This window comes from Pteropus medius, unplaced genomic scaffold, assembly GCF_902729225.1.
Source record: "Pteropus medius unplaced genomic scaffold, Ma_sr-lr_union100, whole genome shotgun sequence".
NCBI lineage: Eukaryota > Metazoa > Chordata > Mammalia > Chiroptera > Pteropodidae > Pteropus > Pteropus medius.
The window spans coordinates 49,399,421-49,425,761 of NW_024340849.1; the positions used below are offsets into that span (position 1 = coordinate 49,399,421).

The following is a 26,341-nucleotide window of genomic DNA, read 5'->3' on the forward strand; positions in this document are numbered from 1 at the left end:
AACCAGACCATCTCTTTCAGCAGCAAGGAAGAGAAGCTGTCGCAGGACCCACACGTATCTACAACTCTCTATTGCTTTTTGTGCAAGTTCCTAACTGTGCCTGACGTCCATCCGAGCGGGCAGGCATGGGCTGTCTGGGCAACAGCAAGACAACAGAAGACCAGGGAGTCGATGAAAAAGAAAGACGCGAGGCCAACAAAAAGATCGAGAAGCAGTTGCAGAAGGAGCGCCTGGCATACAAAGCGACTCACCGCCTTCTGCTACTGGGTAAGGCGGGAGGGCGCGCGCCGGCTCCCGGCAGGAGTCGAGCGCACTGCCAGGAGCTCGGCCAGAGTCGGCCAGGCAGGCCCCACTGGTCAGGGGCCTCAGCGACTGCCGCCACCTCCTCCAGCCGAGAGTCCGCGTGCGCTTGAAAAATGCCTGCGTTGGGGTACAATAATTGTTCAGTGTGGGTTAGCATGAGAGGCGGAAAGGGCATCGGGCTACAGATCACCGCATTCTTTTTGTTTGTTTGCAGGGGCTGGTGAATCTGGGAAAAGCACTATCGTCAAACAGATGAGGATCCTGCACGTCAATGGGTTTAATCCTGAGTAAGGAACGATCAATTTCAGTTTTGCTTCCAGACCGCATGCAAACTTTGTCATGCCTCTCCCAGTTCCCAAAAAATGCTTTCTCCAGTCAATTTGATCACTGAATACACCTTTAAAGGAGGAAAATATAGAAGTGTATTATTGAATTTGGTATATTTAGGCAAATTCTTTTTCTGATAGTATCTAGATCAAAAAATAAAATAACTTGCTTAGCAAAGTACGATTTATTAGGTATTCTTGAGGTATTGATATTCTTGATATTTCTCTGAGCACACTTAGCCAATGTCAATATATACTTTTCTCTATATCATTTGTCTGCAACTATTTTAATTCATAACTATCAACATATAGATAGATTCAAATCAAATATATTTACAAATGTAGCTATATAGTTTCTATATGCAACATTCATTAACTTGTGTGGTTGTTTAAAGCTGTAGATTGTAATGTGTGCATTTAAGTTTGTTTAGAGTACAAATTAGAAAAGAGGGATGTTTTCCTTTCCCAGATAAAAACTTTGCAACTGTTGATCTGGGAGTTGAGCTGACCTCTAGGAAAACCAGTCTATCCCTGTGCTGCAGCTGGAAATTTAAAATCCTACCCAATTGATTCAAATCAATGCCAACGATAAATCGAATTAAGAACAATTCTCTTTTAATACAGGGAGAAGAAACAGAAAATTCTGGACATTCGGAAAAATGTCAAAGATGCTATTGTGGTAAGAACTTTTGTTTACTAGAAAAGTTAAGTACTTTGCTCTCTAAAATTGTGTAGACAGAAATTATATATTAAATTATCATATATATGGAGCTTAAGTGTTATATTTATCCATGCATACATATGTTTTTATTCCATTTTAGACGATTGTTTCAGCGATGAGTACTATAATACCTCCAGTTCCACTGGCCAACCCAGAAAACCAATTTCGATCAGACTATATCAAGAGTATAGCCCCTATCACTGACTTTGACTATTCCGAGGTATGTAAATTTTTATTGAAATATTTTAAGTGATGCAAGATGGAAACATTTTTAATGAAGTGGCTTACTGAATTTGAATCAATGTCAATATTATTAACTTTCTTCAAAATCTAACTCTGCTTAAGAGAAATGCTTTCTGCCATACCAAAATATTAACATTGGTTAAAAACATTAAAGACAATATGATTGTAAAAACCACTTTTATGAATGTATTGATGAGGCTGATAATCAGGATGACAGCATACCTTTAAGAAATATTGATGGTACTTTTTCCCTATATATATTTCTAAATGAACAATTAAGCAGTTTACCAGATAACAAACGAGCAGAAATTCTATGAGTAGAATGCTATACTTTATGATCTGTGATTGCCTCCATGGGAAGAATAGAAAGAAAAGAATTCAGTTTACTTTTAAGGTATGTGTCCTTCAGATCAAATGAGAAGAGACTGCATTCTGTAATTAATAAGGTGGATCTCTTCTGAACATTTACGATATAATAGGAAAATATAGTTTGCTTCGTATCTGCAGGATTTAGGGCTGCTTTCCTAATCGTTTGGATGGCAGTAATGCTTATACGAAAGAATGATATGAATATTAGTTTTCTCTTGTTTGGGGGAATAAACATTTCAATATTATTATTTGGAGATTTGATTAAGCATGTTCCAAAGAAAAATACGTTTGCTAAATTTCTCAGAAAATCATTTTTTTTTATAGTTGTGCCAAAAGAGCGTATATTTTGTCTGTGTGTGTACCCATCAATTACAGCATTTCAAAGTTTTCACTGCCTGGCATGGTGATCTTCAGACATTTATCATTCTCAGAATCCTCTCTTCCAATCGAAGCTGATACAGAAACCAGTGTATACAATAGAAAATCCCTGCCCTGCTCTGACTGAAGTTCTGGCTGGCCTGCTCAGCCCTACTCCCTCTCTTCAGCACAGCACTGTTGTCCAGTAGGCTCTGTATTGGGATGGCCAAAATTACTTTCTTTAAAGCTTTTATTTCCATCCTCTCAGGGGATTATTGCTTCTGATAAGCATTCAGTGTAGCCAGTGAGATCTCTAGAATATCTAAAAAGGAGATAGGGCTGGAAAAATGGCTAGAAAAAGAGGCCAGGGCATCTGACACAGCAGCGCCCACTGTTTTTCACTAAACTATGTCTTTAACTGGATGGCTTGAAGAGGGATAAAGGAGATGATGTGGAGGATAGGGCCAAAGCAGTGATTCAGCTACCCAGAGTTGTAGGATGTCCTCCCAGCACTCTATGATATTTTATGTATTAAAGGAGTCACTCAAAACGACAAGGTCCTAGCTGAAATGAGGAGTGACATTCCCATTTGACTTCAGATTTACACATTCATAGACATATATTTGAGTTCTCAATTTTGTCCTGTCATGTTTGCCTAAACATAATCATAAAGCATATTATATATGGTTCAGATATAGGAAAAAATTATTCTTAGTATATAATGAGAAATTAGAATTAAGATGTATTACTCATTCACACATCTTCTTTCTTCTGTTCATGACAAACTCACATATGATAAAGGGATCTCATATTTAATCCAAAATTCAGAAGCAGTCTGTAGCTCCCTTGTGGATTACTAAGGAATCCAAAGTGTATTTTGAGCTAAATCACGAATATTTTTAATAAAAAAATGAAACTCGACAAACCATTTCCTTTGAACACATGTATTTTCATATAGATATGTTAAGGCTACTTAAAAATAATTATCAGAACCATAATTAATTATCAATAAAAGAGAATTGGGAACCAGAAAATTAAAATGCAATTAGAATGCTCTTTCAGAGCTAATACTTTTTTGGTTAGTGTTTAAGCCTCATGTTCTGTTGTCATCTGTGTCTCTGTCCATGTCAATAAGATTATGTTTATAAAAGAGCCAGCACTTATATAAATGAAGAAATAAATATCAAAATATATAACTATCCTTCTGAAAATGCTATTTCTATTTTAATAACATTCCAGTAACATTCCATAATTTTCTGAAATAGTCACATCACTTATATAATTACATTAAATGGTTCTTAAATTTACTTTTTGATGATCCAAGACAAATCCCTGACATATATTAATATTACTCGGTACATTGGAGAAAATTAACTTTTATTTAAAGAAAATGTATATTGTTGTAAAAAAAAAAAGTAGAACTACATGAAGTATTTTTATAGTAAACATAACACTAACTTACTAAATTTAGTACTTTTTTGAAATTAAATCCTTGAGAAAGTCACAATCAGTTCCTTAAGGGTCTTAAGTTTTTCCTGTAGGTATAAAATAATTTTGAACCAAATATACCCTATCATTAAAAATAATTTGGAGTGCTTTAAGAAAAATTAAAAGAATATGAATTTAAAATTCTCCATAAGCTTGCTCATTATAATGGAAAATCTAAACTTATTTTAAGTTGTCTCAAGAATCTCCTCTGATAATATCACACTTGGTTTCCCTTTTCTTCTCTTGCGCTTCATGTTGCTTTCCATTTGAATTTTGATTGGATTATACGAAAACTTAAGTTGTGACAGAAAGAAGGCCAATGTAGATAGCACCCATCCAGCTAAGGATTGCTGTGTGGGGTTAGAGAGAGCGTGTCAGGGGGCAGATCTCGCGGGCCTCAGAGGCCAGGTCTGCTGATCTGGGAAGTCTTTGGAGAGTTCTGAGCAGTGGAGTTACATGATCTGGTTGTGTTTTATCAAGATCACTCTGGCTATGAGGGGAAAATGGATTGTAGGAAGGCAAGAGATGAAGTGGAGTAACCATTTTGGAGGCTATTATAGCAATCCAGATGAAAGATAGTGGGGCAGCTTAGTATGGGGTGGTATCATGAATTAATTAATTGCTTCTTTATCATTATTTCTCATGCATACATCCAGACCGTCTTGGCTCTGGACTAGACTCTGCCCAGGACCCATCACTAGTTGACATCATGTCTCTGCATCCAGCTCATCTACACACGAAGTGACAGAAAATAAATTGTCTTAGGTGATGATCATGACAGAATGTAGATCAAGGGATCATTTATAAAATAGGAAAATTATTGTAGCCAAGTGCCTCCCCACCCCACCACTTTCCAAAAAACTCTTAGCACAATAGCAAACAAAATCACTGATGAATTAAATTGAATTTGTTTGGCTTTTTTTCTTATTAAAATGTGGGTATTTTGTTAGCTCTTTTAAAATTTAAAATTATTTCATTAGATTTTTTTAAGGGAAGGAGGATAAATAAGGCTTAACGAGAAATGTGAAAGCAGTCTGATCTGTTGGTCGATACTCTTTCATTACCATCTAATATTTCCTAAAGTGACATTTATCATAATTGCATGTCAACATAAACCCAAAGAGTAGGAATAGTCTTTCCTCTCCTCCCAGGTGAGAGGAGACCAAGCATTTGGTGAGGGTGCAGACTGGCTTATGCAGTAGACTGGGGACAAAGTCCTGTGAGCCCACTGTGAGTCTTGGCTCCACCAGTCTCTAAAGATTTGACCTAGAGCACTCAGTGAACAATAGGGTGGGAGCAAGGCTTCCTGAATGGTAAGGATGAGAGCAAAAGTGGGCACAGAGAAGTGCTTAAGGGCACCTTCCAGGACATAGAAGGCTCTGCTGGGCTAACAGCAGATCGGGAACCAACCATTGACACGCCAAAGGGTTTGGGCTCCTCCTCAAGGCTGTGGAGAAACATTTAGTGATTCTAGTCAGGGAGTGACAAAATGCAAGATGACTTTGGAAAGACTGCTCTTGAATTCATAAAGAGGCCACTCTTGCATATCTGCCCTTGGAATGGTTCTCTGGAGGTTTGTTGTTGGACAGAGGACATTTTCTCCATCAGAAACTTGTTTCCAGGCTTCACAATGCTTGTGTCAAAATGCTAAGGAGGAATGGAACTCCCTGCACATCTGGTAGAATGATAAAAGGAATTGCTATCATTTGAGTAAATTATTTCAGTTAGATCTAGAGCTTCGATGAAGATACTTTTTTATTTTTTTTGTTTTTGTTTAGTGTGTGTCACTTTTATTTTCTATTTATTTATTTAAATATTTTATTTATTTTCCCCCTCCCCGCTGAAGATACTTTTTTAAACTCCATTTTTTATTTGGAATATTACCATAAGGCATATTCCTAAAAAATATTTTTTTATTTTAAAACAATTTTAAACTCACCCCAAAATTGCAAAGAACTCTCATATGCCCTTCACCTAGATTTATCAATTGCTAATGTTTGGCCACACTTGCTTACTCATTCTCACTACACTAACACACATTTTTTTAATGAAACATTTGAAAGCTGGTCATAAAAATCATGCTCTTTTACCTCTAAATACTTCAACATGTATTTCCTGTGAACAAGGACATCCACTTATATAACCACAACACAGTTACTGAAATCAGGAGATTTAGCATTAATACAGTGTTGTTTTGTAACCTACAAATGTTATTTAAATTTCACCAATAATAGATAATATAGTGAAATAATAATAATAATAATGATAACTCTGGTCAATAATCCAATTCAAGATCAAGTACTACATTTAATTTTTATTTCTCCTTTACTCTAGAAGTTCTTCAGCCTTCCTTTTCTTTTGTGATATTGACCAGACATTTATTTTGTGGCATGCCCTCACTATGGTTCATCTGATGTGTTGTAACTAGATTAGGTTAATGCTTTGGCATCAATAACACATAAGTGATCTTGTATTCTTCCTAGTGTATCAGGGACCAGACGTGATACTAAGGCGTGGTCTACCTGTTTCTCCTCTGTCCCCTTTATAATTCATAAGTACATTTTAGAAATGACCTTTAAGACTGTATAAATATCCTGTTTTTATAGGAATGTTTACACTCTAGTTTTAGCACACTAATAAATTTTATCCATAATAAATATTTAAGTAGGAAAGCTGTTGGCAATTCTTACTGCTTCTGAATACTATAATAAAAACTAAGTAGAATGTGGATCATGATGCAGCTTTCACTTAATAAAAAGCATATCATTAGAGGATCAACAAGAGCAGTGGCCTCTCCCATCTACACAGACACGCCAAGAAACCTGGGCGTCAGCCACAAGACTTTTCCCTAAAGTGTTTTTCCAGATAGAAAATGCATTTGAAAGGTCACAAAGTAAGGCGACATATATTTTTTAATTTCTTTGATAAGATGTCACTGAAACTTCAAATCCTTTGAAAGTATGTTGTCAAGGTTTTTGTTGTCAAGATTCACCTCAAATTTGCATGTATTGGAAGTTTGTTGCTTGGTTTACCAGTGCAGTTCACTTCCAAGGACACTTGCTCTTTCAGAAGAATGTGACATTAAAAACACCTTAGTACTAGAGCCTGTCGTCTTTATCAGTACAGCTTCTATGTAACTCTGAGAGGAAATGTTTTGAACTTCCCAGCACTCTCTTGGGAAACAGTGGAAGGAGAAGTAGGCTACTCTATGTCAAATCATGCTGTGGTTGAGTTGGCATGTGGTTTGTGAGAAAGGTACACTGAGGTTTTAAGAGACAGAATAATGAAGTTGCTCCTGAAAAGATTCCTTTAATATATTGGCTTTTTAAGTTTTTCAGTTTTGCATGAGAATGTCATCCATGAATGTGTGGGGTTTTATCTTCACCTCTTAAAATAATCCCATACATCTTTTATTCTGTCCTTTACTGTGACATATAGATTGAATTAAGTCAACTTGATGCATAACATTCTCACTATACAAAGCAATTTTATTTTTTAAGTTGTATTTGTATTTGTCTGAATAAGAAATATTTGTATATGGCTCAAAATTCAAAAGCTATAAAAGAGTGAAACCTCTCTCTCTTACTCCTGTCCCCAGGCACCCAGGGCTTGTCCTGCCGGGAGACAGCCAGTGTGGTTTGAAATTGACTTAGGGTCCTTAAAGAGCAATCTTTTTAACGTATTTTTGTCTCATAGTGAATAATTAGTTATAAAATGTAATTGCAGTCAATCTTATTAATATTGAGAAAATATGTAGTCTGAATTGCCAGGTAAACATTTTTCAAATAAAATTTAAAATAAATAAAATTCAAATAAAATTTATTTCAAATAAAATTGAAATAAATTGTATGGAACCTGTTTTGGTGCTTAGACAAAATGCCAGAGTACTTGATAATAAAAATATAGAAAGATTTTATTAGGCATCTACTAAATATTATTATGTTAAAGTATAGAAATTATAGAATTTATCACTTTGAGAGAAATCACAAATTATACAAATAACCCAAGCAGGACCCTTGGAAGGCTTTTGACCTTTGTTCTGCCTGGCTAATAACCTGTTGGAGCATTTGGTTGCTTTTTGGGACTATTTCTCTAACCACTTAGGTCCAAGCCTCATGGCATCTTTCTCACATGAATTTCCTGTTCATTCTGTACCCATCCTGCATTCTTCCATCTTGGCTTTAGGACATTCTGCCCCTCCCACATCTATTTTTCTTTCTTAGACCTAGTCTGAAATTTCTGCCCAATAAAAAATCCCTGGCTTTCCTCCCATGTGACATGCTTACCTGTGTCTGCACATGGTATGCTGTCTTTGCTTCCCACCAGTTCTTGCTCTTCCCACCTTCTGCCTGCTGTTTTTATATCCACTACATGAAAAACTAAGATTCCCAAGAACACAGTTTACACATTGTATATTTGTCCTTATTTAAATATTGATTTGCCAAAGGTCAGTCTTGAGCACTTAGTAAGTACTCAATTAATGCTGAGTGATTTTAAGTTCCTACATTTAACAAGGCTAGACTTACTTAAAAAGCAGATTTTGTCTCATGATTTCAAATGTTTAACTTTTATGCCTGTTCTTTTATTTAAAGCTCACATCACGGTTAGTCGCATTGAACGTCACCACTACACATATATTTATCCTAGGTAAAAACCATCTTCTCCTAGCTTGGCACATACAGTCATGCACCCAATAACAACGTTCTGGTCAATGATGAGTCACATATGTGACAGTTGTGCCATAAGATTATTATAATGGTGCTGAAAAATTCCTATCACCTAGTGATTTTGTAGCTGTCATAACATCATAGCACACATTTTACTCATGTAATTCTGGTTTGTGGTGATGCTGGTGTAAACAAATCTACAGCACTGCCAGTAATAAAAAAGTATAGCACATACAATTATGTACACTACATAATATTTGATAATGATAATAAGCAGCTGTGTTACTGGTTAATGTATTTACTATACTATACCTTTTTTATTGTTACTTCAGAGTGTATCCACTCTACTTACAAAAAAAGTTTGCTGTAAAACAATGTACCATGTTACACCAGGAGCAGCCTCATACATCTATTACCACATCTCTTGATTACATCACTCTCTCTTCTGCTTGATTTAATTTTGTATTCTTTTGTTCATCATGGCCCCCAAGCTGACAAAATCCACTGATAGTGTTGCCAGAAAAGGCCACATTGAGTGACTGACCTGGAAATGAAATTAAAAGTGGTTAAGGACGACGAAAATCACTTTTAATTTTTAATTACTGGAAAATCAGTAATGGTTGTTGCTCACCAGTCGGGCATGTCTCATTCCACCATAGCTACGATCTTGAAGAATGAGAATAAAGTGATGGAAGCTGTTAAAGGATCTGCTTCACTGAAGGCAATAGGACTAACAAAAATTCAAGAAGGGCCTATATCAGACATGGAGAAACTTCTCATTACCTGGATTGAAGACCAGACACAGAAGCGTATCCCTCTCAGCACCATGACAATAATGGCCAAAGCAAAAAGTTTGTGACCTTGAAAGAAAAGGCTAAACCCAGCTATGATGTTGAATTTACTGCTAGTTCTGGGGATTCAAACTATTCAAGAATCATTATTCATTATATAAGGTGAAAGGGAGTGGTTAGTCTGCCAGTGCTGATATGAAAGTAGCTGAAAAATTTTTGGAAACTCTAGATAAGCTGATTATGGAGCAAAATTACTTGCCAGAGCAAATATTCAATATAGATGAAACTTCCCTATTCTGGAAATGGAATGCCTAAAAGGGCTTTCATCCATAAGGAGGCCAAGTCAATGCCAGGTTTCAAGATTTTTAAGGACAGGATAACAGTTTTGCTTGGGAGCAGTGTTGCAAGTTACAAATTGAAACCCTTTGTGATCTGACACAGTGAGAATTCCAGGGCCTTCAAGCGTATCAATAAACACACACTGTCAGAAGCAATAAGAAGTATGGATGACTCATCTCCTCTTTTAAGATCCCCTCCTGAATTGCTATGCCAGCAAAATGGAGAACTGTTTGGAGAATGACATACTTTTCAAGATTTTGCTTATTGTTGATAATTCTCCCGTCATCCTCCTTTTAATGGTGATCTTTATCCCAGTATCAAAGTTGTATTTCCTTCTCCAAGCACCACCTCTTTGATCCAACCAATGGATCAAGGAGTTATAGCAACTTTTAAGGCCTGCTACCTGAAGTGGACCCTTTTCCAGGCTATTGCTGTAACTGAGGAAGACACTGATGCAATTCTAGAAGGATTACAGCATCTATGACTACAACAAGAACCTTGCTTAGGCTTAGGGTGATGTCACCGAGGAGTATATGAATGGCATTTGGAAGAAGATACTCAAGAGGTTCGTCCATGACGTCAAAGGATTTGCCAAAAATGAAGAAGTTGCAAAAATCAGCAAGGCTGTGCTTGAGATGGCAAACAACTTTAACGTGGGTGTGGATGGGGATGACTTTGAGGAGCTCATAGAGATCATTCCTGAGGAACTAACTAATGAGGCGTTGTTCCAGCTGGAACAGGAGTGCATAGCTGAAGAGGAGGCAAGAGAAAAGGAAACTGCAGGAGAAGAAAAAGAAGAACCCCCAAGGAAAGCCACATTTGAAGGGTTTAGCAGAAACTTTTGCAGATCTCAACAAATTCCTTAAAAAGTTGGAAAGCTTGGAGCTAACACCAAAAGATTTTCATTAATAGTGAGGAATGTTCATGATGAATTATCTGCTTATAAGCAAGTCTGTGATGAAAAGAAAAAAAAAAAAAAACAAGCATATTACCATGGACATATTTCTGAAAAGAGTGACATATTTCTGAGAAGAGCCTCAGGCAGGTCCTTCAGGAGATATTCCAGAAGAAGGCATCGTTATCATAGATGGCAGCTCCATGGGTGTTATTGCCACTGAGCACCTTCCAGTGGGACAAGATGTGGAGGTGGAAGACAATGATATTGATGATACTGAATCTTGACCCTGTGTAAGCCTAGGCTAACACATGTGTGTGCCTTAGTTTTTAACAAAAAAGTTTTAAAAGTTTTTTTTTTAATTTTAATAGAAGAAAGCTTATAGAATAAGGATATAAAGAAAGTATTTTTGTGTAGCTGTATAATGTGTTTGTTTTAAGCTAAGTGATATTATTAAAGAATCAAAAAGTTAAAAAAAATTTAATGTATAAAGTAAAAAAGTTACAGTAAGCTAAGGTTAATTTTTCAAAGGAAGAAAAAATATAAATTAATGTAGACTAAGTATGCAGTGTTTACAAAGTCTGCGGCAGCATACAGTAATGTCTTAGCCTTCACATTCACTCACCAATTACTCAGTGACTCACCCAGAACAACTTCCAGTCCTGCAAGCTCCATTCATGGAAAGTGTCCTGTACAGATGTACCATTTCTTATCTTTCATACCATATTTTACTATACCTTTTCTATGTTTAGATATATAAATACTTACCATTGTGTTACAGTTATCTACAATATTCAGTACAATAACATGCTATACAGGTTTGTAATGTAGGTGCAGTAGGCTATACCATCTAGGTTTCTGTAAGTGCACTCTGTGATGTTTACATGACAAAAATGCCTAATGACACCTTTCGCAGAACACACCCCTATCGTTAAGCAATGCATAACTGTAGTTATGCTTAAAAATTGTGAGCTAAAGTCAAGTATTTGTCATGCGCTCAGCACTGTACTTAAGAGTATGAGTTACACAAAGAAAGTCTAAGTTATGCCTTCTAGCCTCAAGAAACTTATGATTTAGTGAAGAAACAAGGTGTATGTAATATATAATATATGTAATATATAATATGTAATATAAAATTAATGAACAATAAACTATCATGTAATTTAATGCTAACTTATTGTGGGACAGGCTGGAAATTCTGTAGCCATTCAGAGAAGAAGATTCAAAAGGACTGTAGTGCTCAGACTGGAGGCTCCATGAAAACACCTGATGTAGTGGGCCTTCCTGGGAGAGTAATATTTTCATCAACAAAGCAGAACTAAGGACCATGGTGAAATAACACAGCTTTAGCTAAAGTCAAAGATGGATGCTGAAAGGAGATTAAGAGTTAGAGAGAGACAGGACATAGACTGCCAATTGGAACACTTTTTATTTGTTTCTATTAAAAACTGGGCACACTACATTTGGAATATGGCTGCAGGAAGACTGAAAGGGAGAGCTCAGAAGTGAGAAGAAAACATTGGCCGTGGAATTATGCTGGGACTCACCTGGTCAGGAAGCATTTCCTTATTCCAAAATTAAGGTCATTTTTCTAGCATAGCAGTTTCAGTCCCTTTCAGTTCTGTGGGAGCAATAAGCTTGGCTAGAATTCAAGATGAGCCCATGGTTTACCAGCTCAGTCCCATGGTGTTCAGAAAAACAGAGAATGTCATCTTTGTTTGGCTTAAAAAAAATACATTCACACTTGTGGCAGTTAATTCATTACATGCACACATAATTGCTTAGAGTTCAAAGAAATGTTAGTGGTAAAAAAATATATGTTCAGGCTAATTGTATTTTTTCATCCTATAAATATATCGGTTGTTTCATTCATTTCCATTTGAACTTACTCGTTCCAAATTGAGGTAAAATGAACCTTACCAAAATCTTATTTATCCTACCTATTTATCCACATACACAATTAAAACACACACACACATACACTCACACACTTGGAGGCTGAATCATGCACAAAATATTATCTAAATTATGAACTTGTTTTAAACATATTACCCAAATACCACATTTAGTTCACAAATATCTAAATCTTCACAAATTAATCTTCGTAAATATCTAAAAAAGAGTGAAAGATCTTATCGTAGCAAAGACTACTTTTAGAATCATTTCTGGAAAAGGAAAACAGATATTTTCTCTTGATTTTCCTTAATTCTCTTGATTTTCCATCCATCAGATATGAAAATGATGTTGTTTCAAAATGAGTTTTACCACCTATTATTCTTGATTGCTTTCTAGAACCATTTATGCAATCTCAGTCAAATGAGTATTTATAGAAATATAATGTTTTTATTTTTATCAAAAATAGTGTTAAAGATTTTATAGAGTTATTATCATATTGCATTTATTTTTATTGACCACAGTGTATTCATTACCCTAAAGAATACCTTTCGTGAGAATACTATAAGTAGGTTGATTTGAGAAATTATTGGGAGATTTTTACTCCTCTTTCTCAAGCCTCTGTTCCTTACCCAATCTCCTAAATTTTGACATTATCTAAATGTCCTATTGCTTTGCATACTAAATGATATATCACTTCAAAGTATTCAGCTTCAAATTTCTCAAAGGTTTTTTAGTAGTCCTTAAACCATTGTATTTTTATTTGTTTTTCTGTTAAACTGTATAGGAACCTACCCAAGACACTAAAATGGCACCAACTAGTATTTTTAACTGCTTGAAAGAATTATGTTGATAAAGATTATCATCAGTGTTTCTCATTTCTACTGATAAAAAGGTATAATTAATAAGTAGTACATCATGTCATCATGTACTAGAAGTTAATATCTTTCAAATTAACCATTAACAGTTTTATCTAAATGGACATTCAATTCAATTTTTTTTTAAAATGATTACCTAATATGTATCAGGAACTGTGTTAAGCATCAGAAATACCAAGATGAATTTTTGTGTACCCATAAGGAGTAACAGGGTTCGCAGAACTTAAATAAATAATTAGGACACACTGAAAAGTTGCCGGTGCGGCGGAAGGTGGGATTAGCCCATTAGGGAGCAGTTGGTGATGCTGTCCCAGGGAAGGTGAGGCTTGAACTGGACTTTGAATAATGAAAGAATTCTGCATGTAGACCAAGGGTACAGGGCTGTGCAGCCAGAGTAGCACCGTGGACAAATTGGGACGCATACAAGGGGTCTTTCTCACAAATCCCCCACATCATCTGAAGAATTTAGAAAGAGAGTCTAGCCCAGCAGAAATATCATGGTGGGACATTTTTAGAGTCATGGCTCTCTTGAAGCTAATTTTTAGTTAATTCAACTGGAGACTTTTATACTTACTGCAGCATAAATTTTTATAGTATAAACATTATGATAAATAAAATAGAGATAAATAAAATCACCAGTACAGATAATAGAAAATGTCTGTGCTTCAATAAAAAGACTGCTTTAAGTTATCCTAGTTGATTTTATTGAAGGTAAATTTGAAACTACTTAGTATTTAAGCTAAGTTGTTATCTATGCTTCTCTTGTGGTTCTCTTAACCAGCAAATCAGGGAGAGTAAATCTTTGCAGGTTTTCTATGGCTTGCTCTGTACTCATCAGTTTGCCCCCAGGACTACTCCTGTTCCAGTTGATCACAGGTCAAATGCATTGACTTCTTCACCTCATTTTGAACACGCCTCCTTATCAACACTCTTATAGTGGCTTCTCATTGAATTTCATCTTGGAGTGGACTTAAGTGTGTCTAGTCTGAGTCTTACTTTACAGATGAGCAAGGTGTGGCAGCAGAACTTTAAGAGACTTGTCTAGGATTGTCCACACGTGTCGACTTGGACATCAAGTCAGGACTGGAACACAGAGTCTTCTAATTTCTTATTTAGTTCTCATCTCATCATTTTCATTAATGTATCGTTCAGATCTGCATTTATATAGAGGAGCTTTATTATCTATTAGATTGAATCATAAGAAATTGCCAATATGTGCCTGTTTTTTACCTATATAATGGCGGTTTCATATGGTTTGACCTTTTGGATTGCATACTACCCATTAGCCTTCTGTCCCTTATGTCCTGTGTTTCCAGAGACTGATTTGCATTTGTAGGACAGGTGCTTGATGAGGGGCACCATCGCTGGCTGGTCTGCAGCAGAGCCAGGCTCTTTCTTTCTTGTTCCATGGTCTCCTTTCTTCCAACCTGCCTTTCTGCTTCCCTCTGGTTGGTCACCCTCTCACCTCTGAAGCACTTCTCACATCCTTAGTCTCATAAACATCTGAACAGAAACCTTACAACAGGTCATCTCTACTGAGATCTTTCACCTACCTGTGAGATGATAGGTGGCAAATTCCCCCCAAGCCACACACTAACTGCACAGTCACCTCATTTGAACATTTGGTTTCCCATTCCCGGGTCATTTAATCTGTGCTTCTATAGTGCTCATTTGGTCAAAGTTACACATTTTTGGTGGCTGAGCACGAGACATGTTTGCTTCAAGCACTCTGTTTAAAGGATTTTGTAGGAAATCACCCAGAAAGAGTCTCAGTATATGTTGGGGGTGGGAGGTAAACAGGATGGCACTCTGTGTAACCAGTCTCTGAAATAGTACCCTTAGTCGGCTCAGTATCCACTCTTGAGACTCTTTTTTGAAAAGAAAGGGAGCAAAATAGTACCAAAAATCTAATAACAATAGCTTTATACACATAATTGTATAAAAAAACAATTATATCTGAGTCATTTTGATGGCTAGAGTAAAGGTTCCTTAACATTATGGCTAAGAATGTTGGCTTTGTAGTTCTCATCTCATCTCTGCCTCCTGCTATCTGTATAACTTTAGGTAAGTTAAATAACATCTCTGTGCTCAGTTTTCTCTTCTGTAAAATGGGGATAATAATGATAATGCCTATCATATGAAGTAGTGATGGGATTTAAATACAATAACGCATCTAAAGTGCTTGGCACTGCATGGCACACTCTAAACATCTGACGAACGTTAGTCATTATCCTAGTTTCTCTTTAACATAATGTTTATAAATGTATGTACATTGCCTTTTTTAGATGTTACCAAGTACTGAAAGTTTGGAAACTTCATTCAGGGATTCTGCTGCCAAATACTTGTGTGCCAGGAACGTGCAAAGAGCCTCATTGCTCAGGGAGGGAGGGTCTCACCCTCCCTCTCTTCTTAGATAGGCAGTGCAGCTTCTGGTATCCTTGCAGAATTCTTGAGACCAACAGGGCCCTGGAACAAGATGATGGGACAGTGCCTATACTTCTTCTGTCAGATGCCTGTACTGCACAAGGGCCACCCAGTTTGACCCAGCGCTTCTAGGAGTGGCCCCAGAACAAGCCTGATTCTGAATAAAGGGCCAGGCTGTGGTATTTGCAGGGGACTCTCTGTATGCTGTAGCTCTCCAAGGCATGGGGTTGCATGGAAAGTGTCAAAAATACTATATTTTGCAGAAAATGTTTTCATCTGGAATAAATTATATTGTTTAGATAAAAATACAAAGAAAAAGCAAACTGGAATTTTAAAATGCATGAGGGCCCATCAGAAAATTTTTTCTGCTCCTCAGTTTTCATCTTTTTTTGGAGATATTGGTAAATTTGCTTGATTCCAATCAAAATAATGACTAATCTCACATAGCACTTCATGCCAAATATTGTCCTAAGTCATGTAGTCACAGCAATCCTCTCAGGCGGGCACTATTGTCCTGATTTTACACGTGGGGAAACAGAAGCACAGAGAAGGTAATTGACTTTGCCAGGGTCACAGAGCTGAGTAGGAGATGGTTCAGGATTTGAGCCCAGGTGGTCTGACTCCAGAGCCTGCTTTGTGACTTCCTGGGCTCAGGAACCACTGGCCCATATTGTATGCCAGGTCAGTCTCATTTCAGCTGCAGACTGAGGCTTGGTCCAGTCCTTCATCATCCCTCATTTTGATCTTTGTTTTCAAAGTTCTGGTCAAAGGAAATTGCTGATTCTCTTGTATGTCTTAGATAAAAAATAACCAGTGTAGTCCTGTATCTGCCTACATATAATCTATGTGGGGGTGGGCAGGGGTTACCCTGCTGGGGCCATCTTTCAGTTCAGCATCTGAGGGATGACAACTCTTCCCACAGCAAACAGTTGCCTGGCCACTCTCCCAGGAGAGCCCAGTGTGTGGGCAGAGCATTCCTATTTAATCTTCCCTTGACTGTGGCTTCTTTCTGATTCTCGATTCACTCATGATAAACCTTCTGCCTTGAAGGAATTGCTTGCTCTGTGGCATTTCCCAACTCCGAATAAGCAATTCTGGAGAGACTCACTTGTACACTTTATTCTGGGAGACAAAAAAATCAACAGCTAACATTCATTGTGTATGAAGAAGAGAAGGTGGCCAGACTGGTCTCGATCCAAGTCCCCTATCTGTACTCACATAAGCTCTCATTTATGGAAAAAAATTTTTTTTTGAAGTTTGGCTTCTGTATTGATAGCTTTCAATCAGTTGCTTAATAAAAGCACCCCAGACTCTCTGTGTATGTTTTCCTTTCGAAGGACACAGACCTAGGCTTCCCGGTGTCCTTCTTCCGCACACGCTCAGGTCAGCTGCGATGATCAGCAGCCTGCCCAAGGTGAGAGTCTCCCCAAGAGTGACTGCAGGAAATTACATCATTTTTTTCTTTTTACCTTTGACCCCCTTTACCCATTTCTCCCACCCTCTATTCCTCCCACCCTCGCCTCTGGCAACCACCAATCTGTTCTCTGTATGTATGAGCTTGTTTTTTTTCTTTTTTTTAAAGTGAAATCATATGGTATTTATCTTTCTCTGACTTATTTCACTTAGCATAATGTCCTCAAGATCCATCCATATTGTCACAAATGATAAGATTTAATTATTTTTCGTGGCTGAATAATGTTTCATTGCATGTATATACCACAATTTTTTAATCCATTCATCCATCGTTGGACACTTAGGTTGTTTCCATATCTTGGCTATTGTAAATAATGCTGCAATGAACACAGCTAGTATATTCCTTTTCTTCAGCTAAATACACAGAAATGGAATTGCTAGATCATATGGTAGTTCTATTTTTAATTTTTTGAGGAACCGCCGTTCCATTCTATTGTGGCTATATTACATTCTTATCAACAGTGCACAAAGGTTCCCTTTCCTCCACATCCTTGCTAACACTTGTTATTTCTTATCTTTTTTGTAATAGTTATTCTAACAAGTGTGAGATATCTCATTATAGTTTTGATTTGCATTTTCCTAATGATTAATGATTTTAAGCACCTTTCCAGGTACCTGTTGGCCATCTGTATGTCTTCTTTGGAAAAAATGTCCATTCAGATCTTCTGCCCATTGTTTAATAAGATTTTTGTTCTTTTGTTATTGAGCTGTGTCAGTTCTTTATATATTTTGGATATTAGCCCCTTGTCAGATATATGGTTTGCAAATATTGTCTCCAACTCAGTAGGCTGCCTTTTTATTTTGTTGATGGTTTCCTTTCCTGTGCAGAAGCTCTTTAGTTTGATATTGTCCCACATTTTTATTTTTGCTTTTTTTTTGCTTTTGCTTTTGGTGTCAGATTCAAGAAATCAATGCCAAGATCTGTGTCAAGGAGCTTACCACCTATGTTGTTTTCTAGTTTTATGCTTTCAGGTCTCACGTTCAAATATTTCATACATTTTGAGTTAATTTTTATGTATGGTGTAAGATAGTGGTCCAGTTACTTTTTCTTTTTCTTTTTTCCTTTTTTGCATGTGGCTGTCCAGTTTTCTCAACGTTATTTATTGAAGAGACTGTCCTTTCCCCATTATATAGTCTTGGCTCCTTTGTGGTAAATTAATTGACCATATATGTGTGGGTTTATTTCTGGGCTCTTTCTCTGTTCTGGTCCATCTGATCTCTGTCTGTTTTGAAGCCAATACCATACTGTTTTAATTACCATAGCTTTGAAATATATTTTGAAATCAGAGAGTGTGATGCATCTAGTTTTGTTTTTCTTTCTCAGAATTGCTTTGGCTACTCAGGGTCTTTTTGGTTCCATACAAATATTAGGATTATTTTTTCTATTTCTGTGAAAAGTGCCATTGGAATTTTGATAGGGACTGCATTGAATCTGATTGCTTTAAGGAGTATTTTGAGTAGATTGCTTTGGGTAGTGTGGACATTTTAACAATATTGATTCTTCGAATTCATGAGCATAGACTATCTTTCCATTTATTTATGTCTTCTTCAATTTCTTTCATAAATGTCATATAGTTTTCAATATACAGGTCTTTCACCTCCTTGGTTAAATTTATTTCTAGGCATTCTATTCTTTTTTATGTAATCATAAATGAAATTGCATTCTTAATTTCTCTTTCTGATAGTTTGTTATTAGTATATTAAAAGGTAACTGATTTTTGTATGTTGGTTGTGTTTGTATCCTGCAACTTTACCAAATTTATGAGTTCTAACAGTTTTTTCCTGGTGTCTTTAGGGCTTTCTATAAATAGTATAATGTCAACTGCAAATAGCGACAGTTTTACTTCTCTCTTTCCTATTTAGATACCTTTTATATCTTTTTCTGACCTAATTGCTCTGGCTAATACTTCCAATAATATGTTGAATGAAGGTGGTGAAATTTGGCATTCCTGTCTTGCTCCTGATTTTAGAGGAAAATCTTTTAGGTTTTCACGATTGAGTGTGATGTTAGCTGTGGGATTGTCATATACGGCCTTTATTATGTTGAGGAACATTCTCTCTGTATCCACTTTGCTGAGAGCTTTTATTGCAATGAATGTTGAGTTTTGTCAGAAGCTTTTTCTGCATCTGTTGAGATAATCATATGATTTTTATCCTTCATTTTGTTAACATAGTGTATCACATTGAATGATTTATAGATGCTGAACCATCATTGCATCTCTAGAATAAATCCCACTTGATCCTGGTGTATGATTTTTTTAATGTAATGTTAAATACATTAAATTTAGTTTGCTAATATGTTGTTGAAGATTTTTACATCTATGTTTATCAGAGATGATGGCCCATAATTTTCTTTTCTGGTAGTGGCCTCATCTGGTTTTTGTATTAAGGTAATGTTAGCCTCGTAACATGTATTTGGAAGAGTTCCCTCCTCTTATATTTTTTGGAAAAGTTTGAGAAGGATAGGTATTCATTTTTCTTTGAATGTTTAGTAGAATTCACCAGTGAAGTTATCTGGTCCTGGACTTTTGTTTGTTAGGCGGGTTTTGGTTACTGGTTTAATTTCTTTACTGGTAATCAGTCTATTCAGATTTTCTATTTTGTCATGTTTCAGTCTTGATAAGTTGTATGCTTCTAGGAATTTATCAGTTTCTTATAGGTTTTCCAGTTCATTTGCGTTAATTATGGATAGTAGTCTCACTATCCTTTGTGTTTCTCTGTTTTCAGTTGTAACATTTCCTCTTTCGTTTCTAATTTTATTTGGGTCTTGTCCTCTGTTTCTCTTGGTGAGTCTAGCTAAAGACTTTTAAATTTTGTTTATCTTTTCAAAGACGCAGCTCTTAGTTTCATTGATCTTGTCTATTGTCTTTTTCATCTCTATGTCATTTATTTCTGCTTTAACATTTGTTATTTCCTTCCATTAACTTTAGGTTTCACTTGTTCTCCTTTTCCTAGTTCATTCAGGTGTAAAGTTAGGTTGTTTATTTGAGACTTCTCTAGTTTCTTGAGGTAGGCACTTATCACTATGAAATTCCCTCTTAGAACTGCCTTGGCTGCATCCTGCAAATTTGGTATGTTACAGTTCCATTTTTGTTTGTCTCAAGGTATTCTTTGGTTTCTCTTTCGATTTCTTCTTTGAATCATTGGTTCTTAAGTAACATGTTGTTTAGTCTCCACATATTTGTAAATTTTTCAGTTTTCTTTGTGTGATTAATTTCTAGTTCCATACCACTGTGGTCAGAAAAGGTACTTGATGTGATTTCACTCCTCTCATATTCATTAAGACTTGTTTTGTGACCTAACTTATGATCTATCCTAAAGAGTGTTTTATGTGCACTTGAGAATAATGTATATTCTACAGTTCTGGGATGAAATGTTCTGTATATATCTGTTGAATTCATCTGGTCTAATGTGTTATTTAAGGCCAATGTTTTCTTATTGATTTTCTGTCTGGATGATCTATTCACTGATATAAGTGGAGTATTAAAGTCCCCTACAATTATTATATTGCTATCTCTCCCTTTAGGTCTGTTTATATTTGCTTTATATATTTAGGTGCTATGTTGGGTTTACACATGTTATGTCCTCTTCTTTACTTGATCCCTTCATCACATATAATGCCTATCTTTGTCTCTTAGTATAATTGTTTAAAAGTCTTTGTTTTGTAGTTTATTTAGTCTGATATAAGTAAGCTATTCCAGCTTTTTTTTTTTTTGATTTTCAATACTTCTTCCATCCCTTTACTTTCAGTCTTTGTGAGTCCTTACATCTAAAGTGAGTCTCTTGTAGACAGCATAAAGATGGGTCTTTTTTTTTTATCCATTTAGCCACTCTGTGTCTTTTGATTGGATAATTTGGTCTATTTACATTTAAAGTAATTGGTGATAGGTATGTACTTAATACTATTTTGTTAATTGTTTTCTGGCTATTTTTGTAGTTCTTCTCTGTTCCTTTCTTCTCTTACTCTCTTCCTTTGTGGTTTGATGACTTTTTTAGTGGCATGCTTACATTCCTTTTTCTTTATCCATTTGTATTTACTACAGGTTTTTGCTTTGTGGTTACCATGAGGTTTTACATATAACGATTTATATCTATAATACTCTATTTTAAATTGATAAAATCTTAAGTTTGATCCCATTCTACAACTCAACATTTTTATTCTCCCCCTCCCCACGTTTTATGGTTTCATGTCACATTTTAGATCTTTTTATCTTGTATTTCTTTACTAATTATCATAATGATAGTTATTTTTACTACTTTTATCTTTTAACCTTTATACTAGTTTTATAAGTGATTAATCTATTACTTTTACTATAAGTTTACCCTTCCAGTAAGATTTATTCTTTCATGTGTTCTTGCTACTAACTAGTGCCCTTTCTTTTCAGCTTAAAGAATTACTTTTACCATGTCTTGTAACACTAATTTAGTGTTTCCTTAGCTTTTGCTTGTTTGGAAAATACCTTAGCTCTCATTCAATTCTGAATAACTCTGCTAGGTGGAGTATTCTTGGTAGAAAGTTTTTTTTCTTTTAGCACTTTAAATATATTGTGCCACTCCCTTTGGACCCACATAGTTTCTGATGAAAAATCTGCTTGTAGTCTTATGGAAGTTCCCTTGTACATAACAAGTAGTTTTTCTCTTTTTGCTTTTAATATTTTCTTGTTTTTAACTTTTCACAATTTAATTATAATGTACTTTGGTGTATGTCTCATTAGGTTCATCTTCTTTGGAACTCTCTGTGCTTCCTGGATCTGAATGTCTGTTTCCCTCCCCAGGTTAGGGACATTTTCAGCCATTATTTCTTCAGATAAAGTTTCTGCCCCTTTCTTTCTTCTTCTCCTTCCCCTCCTTCTCCTTCTTCTCCTCTCTCCTCCTCCTCCTCTTCTTTTTCTTCTTCTTCCTCCTCTTCTTCTTCTTCCTCTTCTTCTTCCTCCTCCTTCTCCTCCTCCTTTCTTCATTCTTCTTCTTCTTCTCCTTATGAAATTGTCATCATGGCAATACCTGTGAAGTGGATGAAGTTCAGGTGGAATAGCTGGCTTCACATCACATGGCTTATACTGGGGGAGCTGGTATTTTGCCTCTAGAGCCCACTCTAAGCCATAATGTCAAAGCGTCTATACACACCTGAAATGATTGCCCTAAACCTGTATCAGATTAGAAATAAGGGGGATCATGAGAAATACTATAATCAACAAAGAAAGAGACAAAAATGGATAAAACACATGCATAAGGACTCAAAAGGCAAATCCTCTGAGTCATTCTGTGCTGGGGCAGATTTCTTGGGGTATCTCTGTGTCTACACCACAAAGTAATTGATGCTCATAGTCTAGATTCTGGGTCTTCAATAAGAAAGAGGTGATATTCAGAATTTTTAAGAAGGCAAAAATGTATGGAATGCTTCAGAAAGATTTCTATTCAAGAGTCATCAATGTGGGAAAAAGTTTCATTGCTGAAAAAAATTAAACCTATAAGTTTAAAGAAATCTTTGATTTGGATTGATAGTCTCTCTAGAAGTTTACCTAGGATTTATCTTCAGTAGTTAATGCCTTCAGATGAGTCTCTAGATGAAAGTGATTTGTAGTCTGTCCATCATTGTCATGGTCCACTGGTGCCTAAAAATAACAGCTTCGATTTCTAGAGTTACTCTGCTCAGTAGGGCCATACAAGTTTTTCAGTACATTTCTGAGGGATTCACATTTTTGCTTCTACTTGGCTCATTAGCCATCTTTCTCTTTCTTTCTTTTTTCATCTTTTTTATTTTTATTTTTTAAATTTATCTATTTAAATTAGTTTCAAGTATACAGTACATTGGTTAGACATCTATATATTTCATAAAATGATCCCCCCATTTACTCCATCCCTCCCCGGCCCTCCACCTAGCCATCATATTAATGCTAACTGCATTCCCTATGCCATGCTCCCCATCCCCATGACCAACTATCAACTATTAATTTGTACTTCTTTAACCTTTCACCCTATTCTCCCAGTCCTCCAACCCCTCTCTCCTCAGTCCATCACCACATCGTCCACTATATTTGTGAGTCCGTTTTTTATTAGTTTGTTCTTTTTGTTCCTTAGAATTTGCATATAAGTGAAATCACATGGTATTTCTCTTTCTCTGTCTGACTTATTTCACTCAGCATAAGAACCTCTAGGTCCAGCCATGTATTTACAAATGTTAGGATTTCATTTTTTTTAACAGCTGAGTAATATTCCATTGTATATATGAACCATTACTTCTTTATCCAGTCGTCTGTTGATGGGCATTTAGGTTGCTTCCATATCTTGGCTATTGTAAAATGTGCTACCATGAATATTGGGGTGCATAGATCTTTACAAATTATTGCTTTGGTTTTCTTTGGATAAATACTCAGAAGTGCAATTGCTGGGTCAAAAGGTATATCCATTTTTAATTTTTTGAAAAACCTCCATACTGTTTTCCATAGCAGCTGTAATACCAACAATGTATAAGGGTTCCCTTTTCTCCATATCCTTGGCAACACTTGTTGATTTTTGATTTATTGATGATAGCCATTCTGACAGGTGTGAGGTGATATCTCATTGTGGTTTTAAGTTGCATTTCTCTGATGATTAGCGACCTTGAGCATCTTTTCATATGTCTATTAGCCATCTGTATTTCTTCTTTGGAAAAGTATCTGTTCAGGTCTTCTGCCCATTTTTTAATTGAATTGTTTGGTTTTTTGTTGTTGAGTTGTATAAGTTCTTTATATATTTTGGATATTAACCCCTTATCAGGTGTATCATTAGTGAATATCTTCTCCCAAACAGTCAGTTGTCTTTTTGTTTTGTTGATGGTTTCCTTTGCTGCACAAAAACTTTTTAGTTTGATGTATTCCCATTTGTTTATTTTTTCTTTTGATTCCCTTGCCTGAGGAGATATATTCAAAAAGAAATTCCTGTTAGTAATATCAGAGAGTTTACTGCCTTTGTTTTCTTCTAGAAGTTTTCCGGTTTCAGGTCTTACATTTAAGTCTTTAATCCATTTTGAGTCTGTTCTTGTATCCATTGTAAGAAGGTGGTCCAGCTTCTTCTTCTTCTTCTTCTTTTTTTTTTTTTGCATGTATCTGTCCAATTTTCCCAACACCATTTATTGAAGAGACTGTCTTATCCCATTGTACTTTCTTGCCTCCTTTGTCATTTGTTAAATGGGCGTATAAGCGTGGATTTATTTCCAGGCTCTCTATTCTGTTCCATTGACCAATGTATCTGTTTTTATGCCAGTACCATGCTGTTTTGATTACTGTAGCCTTGTAGTATAGTTTGATATCAGGTAGTGTGATACCTCTAAATTTGTTCTTCTTTCTCAAGATTGCCGTGGCTATCTGGAATTTTTTATGGCTCTGTATAGATTTTAGGATTATTTGTTCTAGCTCTCTGAAAAATGCCATTGGTATTTTGATAGGGATTTCATTGAATCTATAGATTGCTTTGGGTAGTATGGCCATTTTAACGATGTTGATTCTTCCTAGCCATGAACACAGTAAATGCTTCCATTTATTTGTATCTTCTTCAATTTCTTTTTTCAATGACTTATAATTTTCTGAAAACAGGTCTTTTACCATCTTGGTTAATTTGATTCCCAAGTATTTTATAGTTTTCAGCTCAATTATAAATAGGATTGCTTTCTTAATTTCTCTTTCTGAAAGTTCAACATTGGTGTATAAAAATGCCACTAACTTCTGAATATTTATTTTGTAACCTGATACTTTACTGAATTCATTTATCAGTTAAAACAGTTTTTTGGTGGAATCTTTAGTGTTCTCTGTGTGTAGTATCATGTAATCAGCAAATAACGAGAGTTTCACTTCCTTTCCAATTCAGATGCCTTTTATTTCTCTTTCTTGTATTATTGCTGTGGCTAAGACTTCCAATACAATGTCGAAGAGAAGTGGTGAAAGTAAGCATCCTTGTCTTGTTCCTGATCTTAAGGAAAAGACTTTTAGCCTTTCCCCATTGAGTATGATGTTAGCTGTAGGTTTATCATATACGGCCTTTAAATGCTTTTATAAGATTTGTCTCATTATACATGTCAGAAAATGTTTTGCTTTATTATGTTGAGGTATGTTCTCTCTGTTCCCACTTCCTGAGAGTTTTTATCATAAATGGATGCTGGATTTTCTCTAACGCGTTTTCTGTTTCTATCGATATGATCATATGGTTTTATCTTTTGATTTGTTAATGTGGTGTATCACATTAATTGATTTGTGGATATTGTACCAAACTTGCATCCCATGAATAAATCCAACTTGATCATGGTATATGATATTTTTAATGTATTACTGAATTCAGTTGGCTAATATTTTGTTGAAGATTTTTGCTTCAATGGTCATAAGAGATATTGGCCTATAGTTTTCTTTTTTTGTAATGTGTCTGGTTTTAAAATCAAGATAATGGTGGCCTCATCAATTCTCTGAATGTTTGGTATTAATTCTCTGAATGTTTGGTAAAATTCACCTATGAAGCCATCTGGTCCAGGACTTTTGTTTTTTGGGAGGTTTTTGTCTCCTGATTCTATTTCATTGGTGGTAATCGGTTGGTTCAGATTTTCTGTTTTTTCTTGACTCAATATTGGGACATTGTATGTTTCTGGAATGTGTTCATTTCTTCCAGATTGTCCAATTTGTTGACATATAATTGCTCGTAGTATTTTCTTATGATCCTTTGTATTTCTGTGGAATGAGTTGTGACTTCCACTCTTTCATTTTTTATTTTATTTATTTGAGTCCTCTCTCTTTTTTGCTTGTATCTTTTGATTTCTTCCTTGATCTCATTAATAACCCATTCATTGTTTAGTAGTATGGTATTTAGCCTCCATGTGTTTGTGTATTTTCCAGTTTTTTTTTTCTTGTAGTTAATATCCAGTTTCATACCATTGTGGTCAGAGAAGACGGTTGATATGATTTAATCTCCTTAAATTTATTGAGACTTGATTTGTGTCCTAACATGTGGTCTATCCTTGAAAATGTTCCATGTGCACTTGAGAAGAATGTACATTTTGTTGCTTTGGGGTAAAATGCTTTGAAAATATCTATTAAATCCATCTGTTCTAGTGTGTCTTTTAGGCCCATTGTTTCCTTGTTGATTCCTTAATGGGGTGTTAAAGTCTCCTACTATGAGTATATTACTATTGATCTCTCTTTTTATGTCAGTCAA

At 35.7% G+C, this 26,341-nt stretch overlaps 1 protein-coding gene across 3 annotated transcripts in view; it reads left to right on the top strand.

The window, feature by feature from the left end:
• Window positions 1-26,341, top strand: part of GNAL (G protein subunit alpha L) — a 154,699-nt gene that overhangs the window by 46,543 nt on the left and 81,815 nt on the right. The window contains exons 2-5 of one of the 3 annotated variants that reach the window (XM_039846035.1): window positions 24-267; window positions 518-590; window positions 1,254-1,308; window positions 1,451-1,570. In XM_039846035.1, coding sequence (XP_039701969.1) covers window positions 126-267; window positions 518-590; window positions 1,254-1,308; window positions 1,451-1,570 — 390 coding nt within the window. In that variant the 5' untranslated portion in view covers window positions 24-125. Of the gene's footprint in view, window positions 1-20; window positions 268-517; window positions 591-1,253; window positions 1,309-1,450; window positions 1,571-26,341 lie in introns of all 3 variants that reach the window. The other 2 variants (XM_039846045.1, XM_039846024.1) reach the window with 2 other exon arrangements.